This window comes from Lethenteron reissneri, chromosome 56 (genome assembly GCF_015708825.2).
Source record: "Lethenteron reissneri isolate LAM-NWPU_2019-01 chromosome 56, ASM1570882v1, whole genome shotgun sequence".
Lineage (NCBI taxonomy): Eukaryota > Metazoa > Chordata > Hyperoartia > Petromyzontiformes > Petromyzontidae > Lethenteron > Lethenteron reissneri.
In genome coordinates this window covers 7,213,525-7,233,380 of record NC_083834.1, presented here as the reverse complement: position 1 = coordinate 7,233,380, position 19,856 = coordinate 7,213,525, and the positions used below count along the sequence as shown (strand labels likewise).

The 19,856-nt window shown below is 55.6% G+C and overlaps 2 protein-coding genes across 3 annotated transcripts in view; one reads left to right on the top strand and one right to left on the bottom strand.

The window, feature by feature from the left end:
* MOGS (mannosyl-oligosaccharide glucosidase) overlaps positions 1-6,895 on the top strand; it is a 15,548-nt gene extending 8,653 nt beyond the window's left edge. For both annotated transcript variants that reach the window (XM_061574814.1, XM_061574813.1), the window contains exons 7-11: positions 854-1,007; positions 1,145-1,273; positions 2,945-3,054; positions 3,746-3,927; positions 4,241-6,895. In XM_061574814.1, the coding sequence (XP_061430798.1) occupies positions 854-1,007; positions 1,145-1,273; positions 2,945-3,054; positions 3,746-3,927; positions 4,241-4,735 (1,070 nt within the window). In that variant the 3' untranslated portion in view covers positions 4,736-6,895. The remainder of the gene's footprint in view (positions 1-853; positions 1,008-1,144; positions 1,274-2,944; positions 3,055-3,745; positions 3,928-4,240) is intronic.
* QRSL1 (glutaminyl-tRNA amidotransferase subunit QRSL1) lies at positions 6,842-19,807 on the bottom strand. Its single transcript, XM_061574849.1, is given in 12 exon segments — positions 6,842-7,646; positions 8,237-8,442; positions 9,554-9,671; positions 10,452-10,644; positions 11,810-11,922; positions 13,493-13,668; positions 14,474-14,650; positions 16,272-16,368; positions 16,901-16,966; positions 16,969-16,998; positions 17,367-17,526; positions 18,656-19,807. Coding segments are annotated over 12 exon segments (1,569 nt in total). The 5' UTR covers positions 18,680-19,807; the 3' UTR covers positions 6,842-7,437.
* Between the last annotated feature and the right edge of the window lie 49 nt (positions 19,808-19,856).

Here is a 19,856-nt window from a genome sequence, read left to right as displayed (position 1 = left end):
GTGAGAATTATTTTATTATATTTTATAATGTTTTATTTTATTGTTGTGTGGAGTGTTCGTACTGTTTGAGTCGTATGTGCCGGTCTGGCTCATCAGGTTGTCCTGTCGTGTTCCGTCTCATTTGTACGGTCTCGTATGTAGATGTCTGTAACGTTGCTAGGCTTCATTTGTCCTGATTTTCTTGTTTGTTTTGTTTTGTTAATGTTGTACGTGGATGGAGCAGATGGTCTATTTTTGGTGCTGTCTCATTTGTATCTTCCATTTCACTTGTACTGGCATTTGCATTCTCATTTACACAAGATGCCATGGTACTGACCCCTCCCTCCCCACCCTCCCCTCCCTCTCTCCCCACCCTCCCCTCCCTCCTCTCTCTCCCCTCCCTCCCTCCCCACCCTCCCCTCCCTCCCTCCCCACCCTCCCTCCCTCCCTCCCTCCCCACCCTCCCCTCTCTCCCTCCCTCTCTCCCTCTCTCCCCTCCCTCCCCACCCTCCCCTCCCTCTCCCTCCCTCTCTCCCCTCCCTCTCTCCCCTCCCTCCCCACCCTCCCCTCCCTCTCCCTCCCTCTCTCCCCTCCCTCTCTCCCCTCCCTCCCCACCCTCCCCTCCCTCTCCCTCCCTCTCTCCCCTCCCTCTCTCCCCTCCCTCCCCACCCTCCCCTCCCTCTCCCTCCCTCTCTCCCCTCCCTCCCTCCCTCCCCACCCCCCCTCCCTCCCTCCCCAGCCTCCCCTCCCCTCTCTCCCTCCCTCCCTCCCTCTCTCCCCTCCCTCTCTCCCCTCCCTCCCTCTCCCTCCCTCTATCCCCCCCTCCCCTCCCTCCCTCCCTCCGGCGGTGTGCCCGATTGCTTCTGCGGCGTAGTCCCGGCTGAGTTCGTGGTGCAGCACAGCCAGAACGCCAACCCCCCCACCTTCTTCCTGACGCTGCGCGCCTCCGTGGCGGACCTGGGCGCCGGCTCCGTGTCGGACGAGGACTCCGCGTTCCTGCGGCGAATCTTCCCGCGCCTGCGCGCCTGGTTCGTGTGAAAACCCAAAAAACAAAATCGACGGCGTCGTGGGGTTCGGGGGTGGGCGGTTCTTCCGCGGGTCGACAACCACGCGGCCGGCTCGCTGAGCGTTTGTTGTGCGGTTGTTGTACGGCGGCGGTGCACAGGTTCGATTGGTACAACTTGACGCAGAGCGGGCCCGTGCCGCACTCGTTCCGCTGGAGAGGACGAGACGCCGACACCAGCGTCTTCCTCAACCCCAAGACCCTCACGTCCGGCCTGGACGACTACCCGCGGTGAGTCCACCCTGCGTTGCGCCCTCACCGTCTCGTTTCCGCTCCCCCCTCAAGACCCCCGCCTCCTTCTCCCTGGCCCATCCTCCATCCCTCGGCACCCCCGTAATTCCGGTGCCCACTACACCGCCCTCCCTGTACCCCAACCCTATTCACCATATCACTTTTAGCTACCCTAATCGTACCACTCATAACCCTCGTAAAATGCTTTGGATAAAAGCGCGATATAAATATGTAAGATGAGTGAGTGGCGGCTTTCCCCCCTGCCTGCCTCCCCGTGTGTTCCTCTCTCGTGTCCCTCTGTCCTCCACTGTAGAGCAGAGGTCGCAAACGGGTTTTGATTCCTTACCCATACCCGGCCGCACTAGGGTCGCAAATGGGTACCCGTACCCGGCCGGGTACGGGTACCCGTTCCCTACCCGTACCCTACCCGAAATGAGTGACAAACGGTTACTCACCAGTGACTCACGGCCTACCCGTACCCGTACCTGGCCACACTAGGGTCGCAAACGGGTACCCGGACCCGGCCGGTTACCCGGCCGGGTACGGGTAGCCGGGTATCGGGTAGGGTACGGGTATCGGGTACTCGATTGCGACCTTTGCTGTAGAGCCGCGCTGCATGCGTTGAGGGTAGCGAAGGTCTGCTGTAATTACCACGTTGGCTTAAGAATCGAGGAGTGGACTGAGCGCGCGTGTGTTTGCGTGAGAGTCTGTGTGTGTGTGAGTCATTGTCTTTGTGTGTCTCCATGAGTCTGTGTGTGAGTCTGCGTGAGTCTCCGTGAGTCTGTGTGCGAATCCCTATGAGTCTGGGTGTGTGAATCTCTATGAGTCTGTGTGTGAATCTCTGAGTCTGTGTGTGTCTCTATGAGTCTGTGTGAATCTCTATGAGTCTGTGTGTGAGTCTGCGTGAGTCTTCGTGAGTCTGTGTGCGAATCTCTGAGTCTGTGTGTGTCTCTATGAGTCTGTGTGAATCTCTATGAGTCTGTGTGTGTCTCTATGAGTCTGTATGTGTGTATGTGTGTGTGTGTTGGAGTCTCTATGGGAAGCGGAGGTGTGGCGGCCCGAGTTCGATTCCCGCTCACGGCCAACACCAGTGGCGATTATCTGAACCGGTCCTGGGCCTCCCCTAGGTCGACTCAGCCTCAAATGAGTACCTAGTGCGGTGTGTAAACATCGCCGCTAGGGAGACAAAGGCGGTCGGGCGTGGTGCTGGCTCCTCGTGTACCATTCCGGCCTTCATAGGTGCTCGCTAACAGCACTTGCCCCTACAGTCTGTTAAGGCTATACGGGGATCTTTGTTTGTTTTTGTGTGTGTGCGTGTATGTGTGCGTGTGTGTGTATGTATGTGTGTATGTATGTGTGTATGTATGTGTGTGTATGTGTGTGTATGTGTGTGTGTATGTGTGTGTGTGTGCGCATGTATGTGTGTGTGTATGTGTGTGTGTATGTGTGCATGCGTGTATGTGTGTGTGTGTGTATGTGTGTATGCGTGTATGGGTGCGTGCATGTATGTGTGCGTGCATGTATGTGTGTGTGCATGTATGTGTGTATGTGTGTGTATGTGTGCGTGTATGTGTGCTTGTATGTGTGCGTGTATGTGTGTGTATGTGTGTATGTATGTGTGCGTGTATGTGTGTATGTATGTGTGTGTATGTGTGTGTGTGTGCATCCCAGGGCTTCGCATCCCTCTGAGCAGGAGCGCCACGTGGACCTGCGCTGCTGGATGGCGCTGGCCGCCGGTGTCATGGCCGACATCGCTCGTACCATCGGAGTGCCCCACCAAGGTGGAGTCTCACGGGGGTCACGGGGTCACGGGGAGTGGGGTCACTGGGTAACAGAGAGGAGCGTTCGTACGGGGCAGTGACATATCCGAGGTGCGCTTATTAAACTAAAACAAGAGACTTTTTTTTATTTTACCAGGTAAGGCCCACTGAGCTATATCGCTCTTTTTCAGAAGCGACCTGGCCACAAATAATGATAGCCCAACCAAAGCGGCTTATCGTCGTGTGGAAATTGATATCAGCCCAAATAGTTTTGAACGTCCGTTGGAGAGGTCCACGGTTCAGGCCAAGCGGCTGCCCTAGTTAATACCGTGGGAATGTTTACCGTCGTTTATTTAGCCGGGCGCTGGTGGTGCACTGCCGTAATTCAGCACTGTGGAAGTTGAGGGTTGGTGGACGAAAACTCTCTGAATCGGGAGGTCACCCACTCCTGGCTTTCCAGAATATGATGGCAGTACAGCACCATGAGCCAGACCACCCCACTGCACTTGAGAACTCGGCTTCAACCGCAAGGTAGCTGCGATGGACCCCAGATTTTAATCCCCGGATCTCGGTGGTGCCACATCGGCCACCACCGCCTCTTACACTCTGACCTCTCTGACTGCCGTCCATTTCCTCATGCACCTCCTCCTCTCCCTCCTTACTCGCTCGTCCCGTGTCACCACCCCCCCCCCCCCGCTCCTGGTGTGGGCAGCGTACACGCGAATGCACCGCGAGCTGAGCGACAACGACGTCCTGGACGCGCTGCACTGGGCCGAGGAGCTGCAGGCCTACGCCGACTGGGGCAACCACACGGAGGCCGTGGCGCTGGTGCGCGAGAGGGTGCCGCCCGCGGCCGGGCAGCAGCAGTCGCGCGCGCCGCCGCAGATGCGACTGGTACGTGCCGGCCTTCGCTACTCGAACACGTGAACTAAAACTATGAAAATTATATTTTTGTTTTTTACAGATGGGGCCTCATCTGAGCGATACGGTCGTTTTTTCAGAAGCGACCTGGCCACGGTTGACTGCTCGACGAAGTTGGCGGCTTCCCGTCGCGTGGGAATTATAGCAGCTGCCAAATACTCTAAATGCGCGATGTCGATTCTGAGCGTGGACCCGCAGAGAACACGCAGACTCGAAATAAAATATAATTTATAGTTCAGTTTTAGGTCTCCGCCATCGCTGAACCCCCACCTCTGTCGCGTCGTAGGTCCGCGCCGTCCGCCGCGCGCCCAGCGAGCGCTTCGTCAACGCGCTGGGCTACGTGAGCCTCTTCCCCCTGCTGCTCGGCGCCGTCGAGGCCGACTCCCCGCGCCTGCCGGCGCTCCTCGACCTCCTGCGCGACGAGAGCCGCATGTGGACGCCGTTCGGCCTGCGCTCGCTGTCGCGCTCCGACCCCCTCTACCAGAAGCGCAACACGGAGCACGACCCGCCCTACTGGCGCGGCGCCGTCTGGGTGAACCTCAACTACCTGGCGGCGCGCGCGCTCCACCGCTACGCGAAGCTCGCCGGGCCGCAGCAGCGGCGCGCCGGCGACATCTACAACAGCCTGCGCGAGAACGTCGTCGGCAACGTGTACCGGCAGTACGCCGCCACGGGATACGTGTGGGAGCAGTACAGCGACTCGACGGGCCGAGGCCAGGGCAGCCACCCCTTCACCGGCTGGACTTCGCTGGTGGTGCTCATGATGGCCGAGGAGTACTGATGATTACGGCGGCGGCGGCGGAGGAGGAACAGCTGGCGAGGACGGCTGGTCGTTCTGGCGTCCGTCGAGGCTTGTCCTTGGTGTGTTGGGGGCCCCTGATGAAAGGCCGATTTCTTTAAATTTAGTTTTGTCGTACGTATGTGTGTGTGTATGTTGAACTTCTTTTGCACCCTACGCAGCCAACCGTGCTAATCGGAGGTGCGGGGGAAGGACAACAAACTAAACACAAAAATCAGTTCGACAGAAATGAGTTGTCAATCGAAATGATTTAAAAGGGCATAGCTGCAGTTGCTTCCTAATATCAGAAAGAAGAGCATTCCAGACGGCCGCAGAAGCGCATTTGAAAGCGCGCGGTGCGGTGACCGTCTTTGTTTGATGGCGCTGCTGCGGGGATGACCGGAGTTCGCGTGATGATGATGGTTGTCGCTCCTGACGAGATCAGCGAGGTATTGTGGTTCATTTGCGGCCACCACTTTGTGTATTCGCAATCGTGTTCCAGTTCTGCCGTCGGGAAACTCGCAGTGAATCTCGCCCCGTGTGACCGAGGGTGATTCGCAGAAGCGTATATCACGGGAACTGCTTCTGAAATCGCTTGAAGCGAACTTTTATTATTTTTTAAAATCCACACACTCGGGGCTACTGCACTCTTCCACGTTCCTTGCTGTAGAGAAATGTTCACCGTACGACACTTGGACCGTTTTTTTTTTTTCTTCTTGTCAAACTTTAGGAGCCGGAACTTTTGTAAAACTAAGTGAAATGGTAAGTTTAAAAATGATGGGTTTTACTTTATGTGTGTGTGCGCACAGTTTACTGGGTGTATGGGGGTGAGACCATCAACTCCGCTACAGTTGAAAACCGGGTTTAACCAGAAGCCGGTCTACGCGAGTCTCCATGTAAGCCTCTGGGTGCCTCAGTAAGTCGCCAGGTGACCCGATTAAGAGCGTCCAGCCCACTGCACTTGAGAACCCGGTTTTAGCCACAGGGCAGAGGTCGCAAACGGGTTTTGATTCCTTACCCGTACCCGGCCGCACCAGGGTCGCAAACGGGTACCCGATTGCGACCTCTGGGATGAAGCCATGTTGCAGGCGCGGTTGGGTTGATTCTAGGAACTTGAATTGTGAGAAGAGACAAGATGTTGGGAAATGAGTGACAAACAGTTACTCACCAGTGACTCACGGCCTACCCGTACCCGGCCGCACCAGGGTCGCAAACGGGTACCCGTACCCGGCTGGGTACGGGTAGCCGGGTATCGGGTAGGGTACGGGTATAGGGTACCCGGTTGCGACCTCTGCCACAGGGTGGTTGCGATGGACCCCAGATTTGAACCACGGATCTCAGCGGTGCCACCTCAGCCACCACCTTTCTTACACTCTGACCTGTCTGGCTGCCGTCCATTCCCCCCCTCTCCCTTGCTCCCTCATCTCCGATGAATGGTTCCTGTCGCCTTGCTGTCACTTCTCCGGCCACCAAGTCGACTGCAGAATCCCGTAGGCCTTGCACTTGGAGGTTCACGTGCGATCGCTCAGACAACTGTGTGATCACATGACCATGAGCACCTGGTGTCAAAATAGCAACTTAAAATAATTAACGTACACCGCTTTTGTTTGTCCGTTTTTGTTTAAGTTGCTACTTGAGAATTTTGCGAATGCGCGGCCTTCACGCGGGGGGGGCCTGGCCATGCAGCCTAAACATTTCCTCAAGCTGCGAGCGAACCAACCGCGTGGAACAGCATGCAGGCTCCTCCTCGGCAACACAAACACCACCACCCCACCCCGTGCACCGCGGGCCTCGTCCTGTTTGCCAATCGTCGTGAATTTGTAGCCGGAGGCCCACGCAGCTTCGAGGCTATGAGCGGAGGCAGCTTTCCTGTACCGGCGCACGTGACTCGCTGGGGCCTGCTAATATTACCGGCTCCGCCACCACCACACCATCCACTGACCCCCCCCTCCCCCCAATTTCCCCCCCCACGCCGCTTTAACGACCACTAAGCTGACCGTGCAGCCCAGAGCACAATGGGCGATGCCCACCCCCCGCTCTCTCACACGGGTGTCGCAAAACACTGGTCGTATCGAAATGTACTAAGCGGGGAAGAATCCACAATGTTGATTTTGTCGAATGTTTTATTTAATCGGCTTTGTTTTTTTTGTAAGACAAAATAAACCGCCCAAGACACGTCGCTGAAACTCAACAGGTCCAACGAATGTTCTTGCTTCATCGAGATCTCCTGTTGCTCGACCGGCGCCCGTTGCGGGCGGGCGTCCGTGGTTTGTGTTGCTCTGGTCGGGGACGCGTCGACCCGCAGCTACTGCTGCTTCTTCAGATCCTCCGTCTGCTTCGTGCAGCGAAGCGTGGCAGAAGCGGCACAACAGAGCCCTGCAGGATGGAGCCCTGCAGGATGGAGCCACACTATCCGCAATGTAGCGACGTCCATTCAGTAATTTTTATAAAGTTGCAGCAGACGAGCGATGTGTTTGGGAACCGACGTGACGGCTTCCGTGAACTCCAGCGCAGGCCGCGTCTTGCGTCATCCAAGATAGGTCACAATCTCTCACTCGCTCACCGCCCGCCCGCTTATCCGCCCGCCCGCTCGCTCGCTCACCCAGCCAACCGCTCGTTTGCCCACCCGCTCACTCTCCCGCTCACCCTCCCACTCACTCACCCACTTATTCACCCGCTTATTTGCCCGCCCGCCCAACTCAAAGTTACGTCGATTTAATCCCTCGAGCGTCCGCTGTCGCCACCGGCGTCGAGAACGACTCGGGGAGGTCGATGCTCGGGAAGTTGGAGGCCGCCTCCAGCCACTTGGCCACGCTCAGCAGCTCCCGCTCGGAGAAGGCCGGGCCGATGAGCTGCAGGCTGAGGGGGAGACCCCGCGTAGACAGGGCCACAGGGACGCTCACCGCTGGGAGGCCTGCACCCACGCACGCATACACAACAAAAACAAAGATCCCTCGTATACTGTAAGAGACTGTTGGGGCAAGTGAAGGCCGGCATGGCACAAGAGGTAGTGGGTGGCCAGCACCATGCACGACCGCCTTTGTCTCCCCAGTGCCGATGTTTACACACCGCACAAGGTACTCATTCGAGGCTGAGTCGACCTTGGGGAGGCCCAAGACCAGTTCAGATAATCGCCGGTTTCATAGCGCAGCGCACTAACTGCTGCACTACCGCTCCCCACACACACCCGCATGCAACACACGCACCGCATGCACGCTGAGAAAAAAAATCTCACGTAAAAAACATTTCCTGCTCAGAAGAGTATCGAGGCATTAGCGCTCATTTCCTGTTTAGAGCCCCGAGCCCATGGTGGAAATTCCACGTTGCTATGGATGGGTAGGGCGTGTCTCTCCATAGGACACTACTGACATTCCGACTCAAACTCTCTCGCACACTCTCACACACACACACACAAACTCGTACTCCGCAGAACAAGAAGGCCCAGATAAAATGGAGGCATCACCGGCGTCCGGGATCGTAACCCACTCGCCCCCTACTACGCACCGGCCATGTTGACGGGCTGCGTGAACACGTCCTCCTGCGCGCTGCGCGTGCGGTTATCCTCGCTGCAGAAGTCGCGGTGCGTGGGGGCGTCGCTCAACGTGGTGGGCGTCAGCAGCACGCGGACTCCGCTCGCAAACACCGCCTCGAAGTCCCTGGCGATGAGGCGGCGCACGCGCTGGGCCTTCACGAAGTAGCGCTCGTAGTTCCTGCGCAGCGGGGGGAGGGGAGGTCTTTCTCCGGGTCCTTCGGTTTTTAAATCCTTTATATTAAGTTCGCTTGCTTGCTTAGGACCGTGCAAATCTTTCGGTCGTTTTTTAACCCACTTCCCGTGATCCAATCGAGCTGACAATTTCCACACAGACTCGTTGTGCGTGACAATTAATTTTCGTGAAATTTTTTTTCCAAAATTTTACACTGTTTAGGGAAAACAAATTAAATATTTAATTACCAATTGCTTAATACTGGCAGACAATCATCTGACCCATAGGTGGCAGCCATCTCAAGCCAGAGGACGAGAGGACTCTAGCCGCCACGCATATAAAGGATTTATAGTGAAAAACTTTGTTTTTACAGGTTATACTTATTCCGCTCCACATTTAGAATCGACGTGCGTTCAGAGTACTCGGCTGCTATGAATGTCCACACGATAAAAGCCACTTTGTTGAGCTATTATTTGTGGCCAGGTCACTTCTGGAAAATATCGATATAGCTCAGTGTGTCATTAATTGTCTGATAACACCTTCATATATATAGAGAACTGCAGAGCTTGCGTAATTATTGGTGCCGGCTCATTGCGTCACTGCCTTCTCGCTTATGTGCGATTCCTCCTCGCACCTGCGAGTGGTTCTCTCTCTACGAGAGTGAGTGAGATGACACTTATTATTTTAATTATCTCCGACGCCTTGTGACCAGAGGTCGCAAACGGGTTTTGATTCCTTATCCGTACCCGGTCGCACCAGGGTTGCAAACGGGTACCCGTACCCGGCCGTACCCGTACCCTACCCGTACCCGGCCGGGTACAGGTAGGGTACGGGTATCGGGTACCCGATTGCGACCTCTGGGATGAAGCCATGTTGCAGGCGCGGGTGGGTTGATTCTAGGAACTTGAATCATAAGAAGAGACAAGACGTTGGGAAATGAGTGACAAACGGTGACTCACCAGTGACTCACGGCCTACCCGTACCCGTATCCGGCCACACCAGGGTCGCAAACGGGTACCCGTACCTGGCTGGGTACGGGTAGCCGGGTATCGGGTAGGGTACGGGTATCGGGTACCCGGTTGCGACCTCTGCTTGCGACATCGCTCACGCCGCTTACTGCTTCAGCAGAAAGTAGTTCCCGGCGAGGATTCGGCCCCGTACTACGTCGTTGAAGCCCTCGTGACGTGTGGCCGCGTACATCGCCTCCGTGGATTCATCCACCGCGCTCCTGTGGCCTGCGTAAAGGGGCGCCAATCGCTTAAAACGCCGTCCTGGAAAAAAATCGACAATGTCGTTCACGGCCCTTTCTCTATCCACTGCTGAACGAAGGCCTCCCTCCGCACCGTACCTCTGCGACGAGCGCTACAGCTGGGTCGTGTCGCCAGTGCGTGCGTCAGCAGGAGGGGGGAGCTACCGTGTATCTGTTGGCGCGCCGTGCTACGAATCTGGCGACCCGAGTTTGATTCCTGCTCACGGCCAACATCAGTGGCGAATATCTTAACAAGGTTATAGGTTGACTCGGCCTTACGGTGTGTAAATCTCAGCACCGATGGTGGTGTGGCTAGAGCCACGCCCTGCCACCTCTGCCGCCCCGATCGGTGCAGCGCTCATCAATCAACGACTCGAGCACCTTCACAAACAGCGGCAATTCACCAGGCCCTGCTTCCTGAAGGCGGGGAAACCCCGACGAGCTTCGCTCAGCGCGACACGCCTGATGATGATGATGACGACGCGGTGGCAGCGAGTGAGCGGCGCAAGTTCACAAGTGGTGGGTAAGTGGTTGTGCATTAGCGGTGGAGGTGCGATAGCTGCTGCCGCCACCATGGTGCCGGCGGTGGTAGCAGCAGTGGTGGAGGTAGTGGTGGAGGTGGTGGAGGTAGTGGTGGAGGTGGTGACGGTGGTGGTGGCGGTAGTGGCAACGGTGGCGGTGGTGGTGGTAGAGGTGACGGTGGGGGTAGTGATGGTGGGGGTAGTGACAGGGGTGGCGGTGATGGCGGTGGTCGATGCGGCCGCACCGTACTGCAGGCCGTCGAAGCGCGCCATGTTGGAGGCCACCTCGGCGGTGCACAGCACGTGGTAGCACACGATGGAGTGCTGCGTGTGCGGGAGGGACACGCGCTCCACGCGCGCTCCGCCCGCCTCCAGGAGCTCTGCCGCGCGGCTCCACGCGGCCAGCACGTCCGCAGAGAGACCCGGAGCGTGGTACTCCTGCACAAATGCAAAGGATCCCCACCCCCCCGCTGTAGTCTTTAGCGGACTGCTGGGGCAAGGGCAGTTGCGAGCGTCTGCGAAGGCTGGCACGGCACACGAGGGGGCGGGTGGTCAACACCATGCCTGGCCGCCTTTGTCTCCCCAGGCATTCGTTTAAAGCCGAGTCGACCTCGGCGGGGGCCCGGTTCAAGTAATCGTCACCGGTGTTGGCCGTGAGCGGAAATGGAACTCGGCAACGACTACGCCGCCACTCCACACCGCCAACAGACAAAGACGCGCCCTCCCCCATCGCGTGAACAGACTCTTGCGGCGAGCGACATCACCTACGACGGCCACAACGGAAAACACGAGGGGGAACTGAACTCTTGTCGTGGGTTTCACAGCGCGGCGCTCACCCACTGCAAAGACGACCGCTCACCCCCACGCACTTACCCCCACGTCTCCACGCACGCACTCACCCCCACGCACTTACCCCCACGTCTCCACGCACGCGCTCACCCCCACGCACTCACCCCCACGCACTTACCCCCACGTCTCCACGCACGCGCTCACCCCCACGCACTCACCCCCACGCACTTACCCCCACGTCTCCACGCACGCGCTCGTCCCCTAGCACTCACCCCCACGCACTTACCCACACGTCTCCACGCACGCGCTCACCCCCACGCACTCACCCCCACGCACTTACCCCCACGTCTCCACGCACGCGCTCGTCCCCTAGCACTCACCCCCACGCACTTACCCCCACGTCTCCACGCACTCACCCCCACGCACTCACCCCCACGCACTCACCCCCACGCACTTACCCCCACGTCTCCACGCACGCGCTCGTCCCCTAGCACTCACCCCCACGCACTTACCCCCACGTCTCCACGCACTCACCCCCACGCACTCACCCCCACGCACTCACCCCCTAGCACTCACCCCCACGCACTTACCCCCACGTCTCCACGCACTCACCCCCACGCACTCACCCCCACGCACTCACCCCCACGCACTCACCCCCACGCACTCACCCACACGTCTCCACGCACTCACCCCCACGCACTCACCCCCACGCACTCACCCCCACGCACTCACCCCCACGCACTCACCCCCACGTCTCCACGCACGCGCCCATCCCCTAGCACGCCCGCGCACAGGGTGGCCGAGGTGCCCGTACCTCGGGGATGCCCACGTGTAGGCCGCTGACGCTGCCCTCGTGCGTCAGGGAGAACGGACGGAACGCTTCCCTCGCCGACGTCGAGTCCAGGGGGTCCACGCCACCCAGCACCCCTATGGGAGGTGGGGAGGGGGGCGTTAGAGGGGGAGGCGTTAGAAGGGGAGGGGAGGGGGGCGTTAGAGGGGGTGGAGGGGGGGCGTTAGAGGGGGTGGGGCGGGGGGCATTAGAGGAGGTGGGGGGGGCGAAGAGGGAGTGGGGGGACGTTAGAGGGGGTGGGGGGGCGTTAGAGGGGGTGGGGCGGGGGGCGTTAGAGGGGTGGGGGGGGGCGAAGAGGGAGTGGGGGGACGTTAGAGGGGGTGGGGGGGCGTTAGAGGGGGTCGGGGGCGTTAGAGGGGGTGGGGGGGGCGTTAGAGGGGGTGGGGGGGTGTTAGAGGGGGTGGGGGGGGCGTTAGAAGGGGAGGGGGGAGGGCGTTAGAAGGGGAGGGGGCGTTAGAGGGGGTGGGGGGGGGTGTTAGAAATGGTGGGGGGGCGTTAGAGGGGGTGGGGGGTGTTAGAAGGCGGGGGGGCACAGTTGGTGAGACGCGCGTCAACCCCAACAAACTCATCACCTGCTTAAGCTTCCAAGACCTGGCAACATCCGGTGCATTCTGGGTGAATTGGCCTTGTGCCGTGGCCACAAGAGCGCTGAAGGGAGGTTTCACTTTAATTTCAACCATCTCAGTTTCTCGCACCTCCGATTAGCACGGTTGCCTATGTACGGTGCGAAAGAAGTTCAACATACATACAAACAAAAGCTATTTATTTTAAAGCACTGTCTTTTGCTGGGGGTATTCTGTACGAATCATTAGGTTTTAGCCAAATTCGTCAACTCAAACTAAAATTATAAACTAAATGTTTATGTTACCAGGTAAGGCCCACTCAACCATATAGCTCTTTTTCAGAAGCGACCTGGCCACAAACGATAGCTCAACGAAGCGGCTTGTCATCGTGTAGAAATGTATAGCAGCAGCCAAATACTCTAAACATACGTTGATTCTAAAGTTGGAGGGAAAACCCGGAGATAAATCCAAGCGGCCACAGGGAGAGAGACACGCAAACTCCAAATATACAGCAGGTGTCGTCAAGGTCGGGATCAAACCCACTGCCCTCCTGTATACCAGGCGAGGTAGTTAACATCTCCTAGCCACTGTGATGATGATGATGATGAGAGAGAGACACGCAAACTCCAAATATACAGCAGCAGGCGTCAAGGTCGTAATCGAACCCACGACTTCCTGCATACCAGGTGAGGTAGTTAACATCTCCTAGCCACCGTGATGATGATGATAATGAGAGAGAGACACGTAAACTCCAAATACACAGCAGCAGGCGTCAAGGTCGGGATCGAACCCACGACCTCCTGCATACCAGGCGAGGTAGTTAACCTCTCCTAGCCACCGTGATGATGATGAGAGAGAGACACTGCAAACTCCAAATATACAGCAGCAGGCGTCAGGGTCGTGATCGAACCCACGACCTCCTGCATACCAGGCGAGGTAGTTAACATCTCCTAGCCACCGTGATGATGATGATGATGAGAGAGAGACACGCAAACTCCAAATATACAGCAGCAGGCGTCAAGGTTGGTATCGAACCCACGACCTCCTGCATACCAGGCGAGGTAGTTAACATCTCGCCACTCACCCAGGACGGTGGCGGCGTCATCGGCGCTCGAGGCCAGGACCCCCGGCACGTCCATGGAGTTGACGAGGGGGATGAGGCCGTGGCGCGACACGAGGCCGTACGTCGGCTTGAGGCCCACCACTCCGCAGCGCGACGCCGGGTTCCGCGTCGAGCCTCCCGTGTCCGAGCCCAGTGCGCTGCTCCGCCACAGTGGGAGGGGGGGGGGTAGGGGGGGGAGGGTGGTAAGAGTCAGCGTTGTTAGCGGTTCGTCAGGGGTCCACGTCAGGAGAGAGAGGTCACCATGAGGTCGAACAAGCGTCCGCACTGCACGAGTTTGACACTAAATATTTAAAGTGGCGGTAAGAGAAACAAGACGCAGCATGGCCCAGATGTGAGTACGTACGTTAAGTTGTTTCGTACCGTACGTAGCCAACCGCGCTAAGCGGAGGTGCAGTGTTGAGTCTATGGGTAGTGTTGAGTCTATGGGTAGTGTTGAGTCTATGGGCAGTGTTGAGTCTATGGGTAGTGTTGAGTCTATGGGTAGTGTTGAGTCTATGGGCAGTGTTGAGTCGATGGGTAGTGTTGAGTCTATGGGTAGTGTTAGTCTATGGGTAGTGTTAGTCTATGGGCAGTATGTATGTTGAACTCCGCATGTGCCTGCACTCCAGATTGAAAACTCGTTTCTTTATAACTGATTTTTGTCGTTCATTCGTTGTCCTTCCCCCCCATACCTCCGATAATTATCACTGTTGGCTATGTACGGTGCAAAAGAAGTTCAACATACATACATGCGTTCCATGCTGTACTCAGTTCCTGCACCACGTGGCACCACAGGGCACCACGTGGCACTGTACCACACCACAAATAAGCATTGCCCCCGTCCTCTAGCTTCATGCAAATTTGAAGGTGGTTGGTACACGACCACAGCCAGAAACATGGCTCACGATTTGCACGTTTGTCTACGTAAGGTGCGAAGGAAGTTCAACATGCACACACACTCACAAGAAACACGTTCTTGCCGCAACAGCAGCGGCGCTCCCACCAGAGCTCCCGCCTGTGATCAGCCACTCCCCGTCATCACCGTCGCCACTGTCGCCAAGGTGGTGCCGCTCGCGGTAGGAGCGCGAGTAGCCCCAGGGGTTCCGCACCGGCCCGAACACGCTGTCCGTGCTGCCCGAGCTGCGGCGAGAGGAAGAGGGAGAGAGGGCGACGGTGCAAGACGTAAGGGCACCGCACCAGCGAAAGCGCTGCACCACACCGGTGACTACTCGGGACTCACCCGATTGAGAGCCAATCCAAATTGAGTACGGCATTGCCCGTAACCTGGGACACCCAAATTAGAGAAAAAAAGTACGATTTGCAATTATGAAAATACCTTTTACTGACAGCTACACACTGTACTATTTGTTTTTTTTGGTAAAGTCACAGAGGTAGAAAAAGGAAAATAAATTAAATCACGACGTTTCTGAGGCAACGCAAGTCTTCAGGTGGAACCGTCACCGCAAAATTGCTGTATCAAGTGGCTGTATGCTGTATTGCTGTATCAAGTTGCCTCCGAAACGTCGTGATTTAATTTATTTTCCTTTTTTTACCTACGTGACTTTACCGAAAAAACCAAAGAGTATGGACCCTTGCAGTCACTAAAACTTCAAATCTAGAAGCTACACACTGGTTTCCATGTTTTTTAGAAGAGGCAAAGGTGCAGCCCTGCAATTGCTCGCTTACGCGACTGCCGGCAGAAGGGCCTCTACTAGAGGGAGCTCTAAAAGGGCTCTTGTGGAGCTCCTTCTAGAGCAGTGGTTCTTCACCTGGGGTGCAAGCACCCCCTGTGGGTGCGAGATGCCCTTTCTGGGGGTAGCGAGACATGACGGATGTTCTTCCAAGTTAAATCATCTAAACACAAACTAAGCACGGGCACGTAAGTACAACTATTTAGTTTCGGCAAACCCAATGTATTCATTAACATCATAAATGTTTTAACGATTGAGAACCAAAGGGGCACAAGGCTGCAGTAAAGGTTAAGAACCACTGCTCTAGAGGGTATTTGGCCGACTCTTTCATGCTGGCAAGACGTCTTGGAAGAGGTGGGATTGCTCACGCTTCCATACTGACAATTAAATGCTTGTGTAGTGTTGTAAAGGACGGACTTCTAAACTTCTTTATGGCACACACTGTTTATTATCCTAACACACAGTCTCCTGACCCTGCACAGCTCACACTCACTCTTCGCTCCTATTCTACGAAGGTACAGCCTTCGGACTTGCTGTCTATCTAATATTCCCACTAGCCTAGCGTCCTCCGGCTGGGACCTAGGGGAGGCACACCGACCCGCCGCTGGCCCGGCGGGTCCCCGACCTCTGGTCGCTCAAGACCTTCGCCCTCACAAGGGCGGGAAGGCTGGGAGCCAGGGCCCTATCCAGGACCTATCTCCCCTGACCACTGGTTACTCTGAGCCCCAGCCCTGACAAGGGCTGGAAGGCTTGGTCAAGGGTCCTAGATGTCTTCAGCCGACTTGGGTCTTCGTGTAGCAGAACTCACCAAGAGCTCTCAGCGCTCCGGCTTTTATACCTGTTCGTGGCCGGGTTGACCAATCCCCGGCCACCTCGTGGACCCCTTCGATTGGTCCTTTCCAATCTGGCGTTTGGATCCTACCTCACCCCACTTGACCCTAACCGTTAGATTGAGCGGGAAAACCTTGTTTACTAATTGCTCTCTCACAGCTTGCGAACAGCGAGTAGTTATCGCCACTGCACTTGCAAAGACGACGTTCGTCTCCAGGGCTCGACTCGACTGCCCTCACCCCATGCCGAACTCATCCAAGTTGGTCTTGCCAAGCAGCACTGCGCCCTGGTCCAGTAGCCGTTGCACCACCGTGGCGTTGAAGGGCGGCACGTAGCCTGGCGCGCACGGTGCCCACCAACACCAAGAGCAAGCCACAGGGCATCCGTGTGTGTACCGACGCACACACGCACGCACACGCACGAAAATTATAGTTTAAATTTTGAAAAGCAGAGGACAACAATAAAATAGATTGACAGCTTGCTGCTCTTCTGACATGCGGTTGTGCAAGGGCACCGCCATCTTTTGATCGAGCGATACGTCTGAAATCTAGCGGAAAAAATACCAATGGGTCACGTCTCATTCACTGTACAGATGTGTGTGTGACTGTACAGGTGTGTACAGGTGTGTACAGGTGTGTTCAGCTGTGTGTGTGTGTGAATGTACAGGTGTGGATTTTACTTGCGGCTGTGTGCAGGTGTGTCTTGTGCCGTACAGGTGCGTGTAGATGATGAGTGTGTGCTATTGTAAGAGGTGTGTCTGTATAATCGTAGCTGACACTGTGCGGCTGTGTAGATGTGTCCGGTAGGGTACAGGTGTGTGCGGGAGATGTGTTTCTGCACAGGTGTGTTTGTGTGTTGGCTGTGGCACCTTGCAGCATGCGGGAGGCACACGTGGTCTCGATGCCCTTGGTGCTAAAGTTGTCCTTGACAGCAAAGGAATTCCGTCCAAGGGGCCCAGAGGCTGCCCTGAAGAGGGTGAAACAGGCAGGGAGTTACCTTATAAACAAAAGGGCATCACGAAAAGACGAATGGCTCTGAACCAGAGGTCGCAACCGGGTACCCGATACCCGTACCCTACCCGATACCCGTACCCGGCCGGGTACCAAGAAGATGAATCCCTGCAGTCACGAAAGCTTTAAATCGAAATTCAGGATTTAATCATCGGTGTTTGCCTGCATTTGAACCCTGGATCTCAGCGGTGGCAGTTGAGCGCTCTGACCTCTGAACCATCCGGCCAGGGTTCAATCCCCCTCACGTGTCAAAAGGTGAGCGCTGGCTGGCTGGGGGGGAAGGGGGAGAACGTTAATTTTGTTTGCGCAGCATCAGCTTCTAACCCAAGCGGTGTCGGCGCTCGGATTCGATCGCTTGGCTCATCGCCCGCTCTGGCGCGAGAATGATGTAGGCATTGAGGCGTCGCGTCTCATCCGCCCAGGCCAGGCAGCGCCGGCACAACTCGACGGGAGACAGGGATCCATCGCGCAGCGCCGCCGACGCCTGCGGTGAGAGAGAGAGAGACAACCCAAAGCGCTTGCGAGCATCGTCTCGCCGACCGGTGTGGCGGCACGGGAGGCCCTGCGTGTCGGTGTAGCGGGCACAGAGAGAGAGAGAGGAGCCATCATATGCCTAGGACCCATGGTAGGGGGTCATTTACTAAGATCCTATTGGGCTGCTTGGTGGCCAGTACTATATGGCAAATGTAGCAAGTGGGTTTATGAAGCTATGATGTGCGGCGGACCTGTCGTGTGTGTGTAGAGTAGAAAACATGATAATGTAGGCAAGTGATGAAGGAAACTGGCACTATTTGGACACGCATGTAAGATGGACAACAGGAAAATGAAAAGCGTGTTGCTCGGAGAATGTTTACTTAACCCACCACCACCCGGGAGCCAGTTAGTAAGGTTTGTCACGTAAACTAAACGTGCCAGTTACTGTAGTTACTACTTCAGCACCCCGCGGTGTTGGAGAGCAAACCCGCCATATTTACAATTCGAGTACGACCTTTCGTTGGTGATTGCAACAAGTTTCATCGAGATATATTTTAGAATTGTCTCTAACCCCACCCCCCTCCAAATGTTTTTTGCGATTAATAATGTTCGCGAAATCCTACGTGTTAAACGGAATTCCTAGTTATACAGGGGGCTTCAAAAATGTTTTAACACTTGTATGGTACTAACTAACATGATAACAAATTTCGATTTAAAGCTTTCGTGACTGCAGGGATTCATATTCTTGGTTCTTTCGGTAAAGTCACGTAGAAGGGAAATAATAAAATAATAAATATTATTTTTTAATAAAATAATAAAAATATCTTTGTATTATTTCCCTTCTATGTGACTTTACCGAAAGAACCAAGAATATGACAACAAATGTAATGTTAATAGCTTCAAAAAGTCAAAGAATCTCTTCCACTTGTTCGTCATCATTGTCAACCTTTGCCTGGAATCTTCTCCAGGTGGTCTCCAGAGCCCGGATGCACATGTATTGTGGCGCTGTTGCAAATTCTCGGAATTGTTAACGTTTTTTTGAAGCACCCTGTAATATGACACTTAACACGAAGGCTGACGCCGTCTGGTAAGGACATTCGCACGAGGAGCGAGTGTGGACACACACACACGGGACTCACCTGCTTGAGTGTCAGTCCCAGCATGGTGCTGCTAGGGGGGTGGCGGAGAGTCGATAGTTGCCTGGGACGGGTTAGAGATTGTTTTGATCTCTAGAAGAGCCACGTGGTCAATGGGAGAGTGACGGAGAGAACGACATAGTCGGGGAGTCTTTGGCAGCTTAAATCAATTACTGGGAGAGTCAGGGATGTTAGTGGAGTCGAGGAGTATTTGAGGGACCGGGAGAGTCAAGTGGTTAATAAAATACACAATAACTTTACGGGAGAATCGATGAGGGAGTCAAGGACTCTGTGGGAAAGTCGATGAGTGAATCAACGACTCTATGGGAGAGATGAGGGAGTCAACGACTCTATTGGAGAGTCAATGGGGGAGTCAATGACTCTATGGGAAAGTCGATGAGTGAATCAATGACTATGGGAGAGTTGAGGGAGTCAAAGGCTCTATTGGAGAGTCAATGACTCTGAGAGTCAATCAGAGAGTCAATGACTCTATGGGAAAATCGATGAGGGAGTCAAGAACTCTGAGGGAGTCAAGGACTCTATTGGAGAGTCACTGAGTGAGTCAAAGACTCTATGAGAGAATCGATGAGTGAGTCAACGACTCTATTGGAGAGTCAATGAGTGAGTCAAAGACTCTATGAGAGAATCGATGAGTGAGTAAACGACTATTGGATAGTCAATGACTCTATGGGAGAGATGAGGGAGTCAAGAACTCTATAGGAGAGTCAATGAGTGAGTCAATGAGTGAGTCAAGGACTATATTGGAGAGTCAATGAGGGGGTGAAGGACTCTATGAGAGAGTCGATGACTCTATGGGAGAGATAATGAGGGAGTCAAGAACTCTATAGGAGAGTCAATGACTCTATGAGAGAGTCGATGAGTGGGTCAACGACTATTGGATATTCAATGACTCTATGGGAGAGATGACGGAGTCAAGAACTCTATGGGAGAGCCAATGAGTGAGTCAAGGACTCTATGAGAGAGTCAATGAGGGGGTTAACAACTCTATAGGAGAGTCGATGACTCTATGAGAGAGTCAATGAGTGAGTCAAGGACTCCGTGGGAGAGTTGCCGAGTCGCGAGCGCTCTGCGGCGGAGTCAATGACAGGATCGCGAGGCCCACGTGACAAATCCTCCCTGGGCGCCGCCATGACGCTCGACCTCTGACCCCGCAGCACCGCGCGCGCTCATTGGCCGCGGGTGC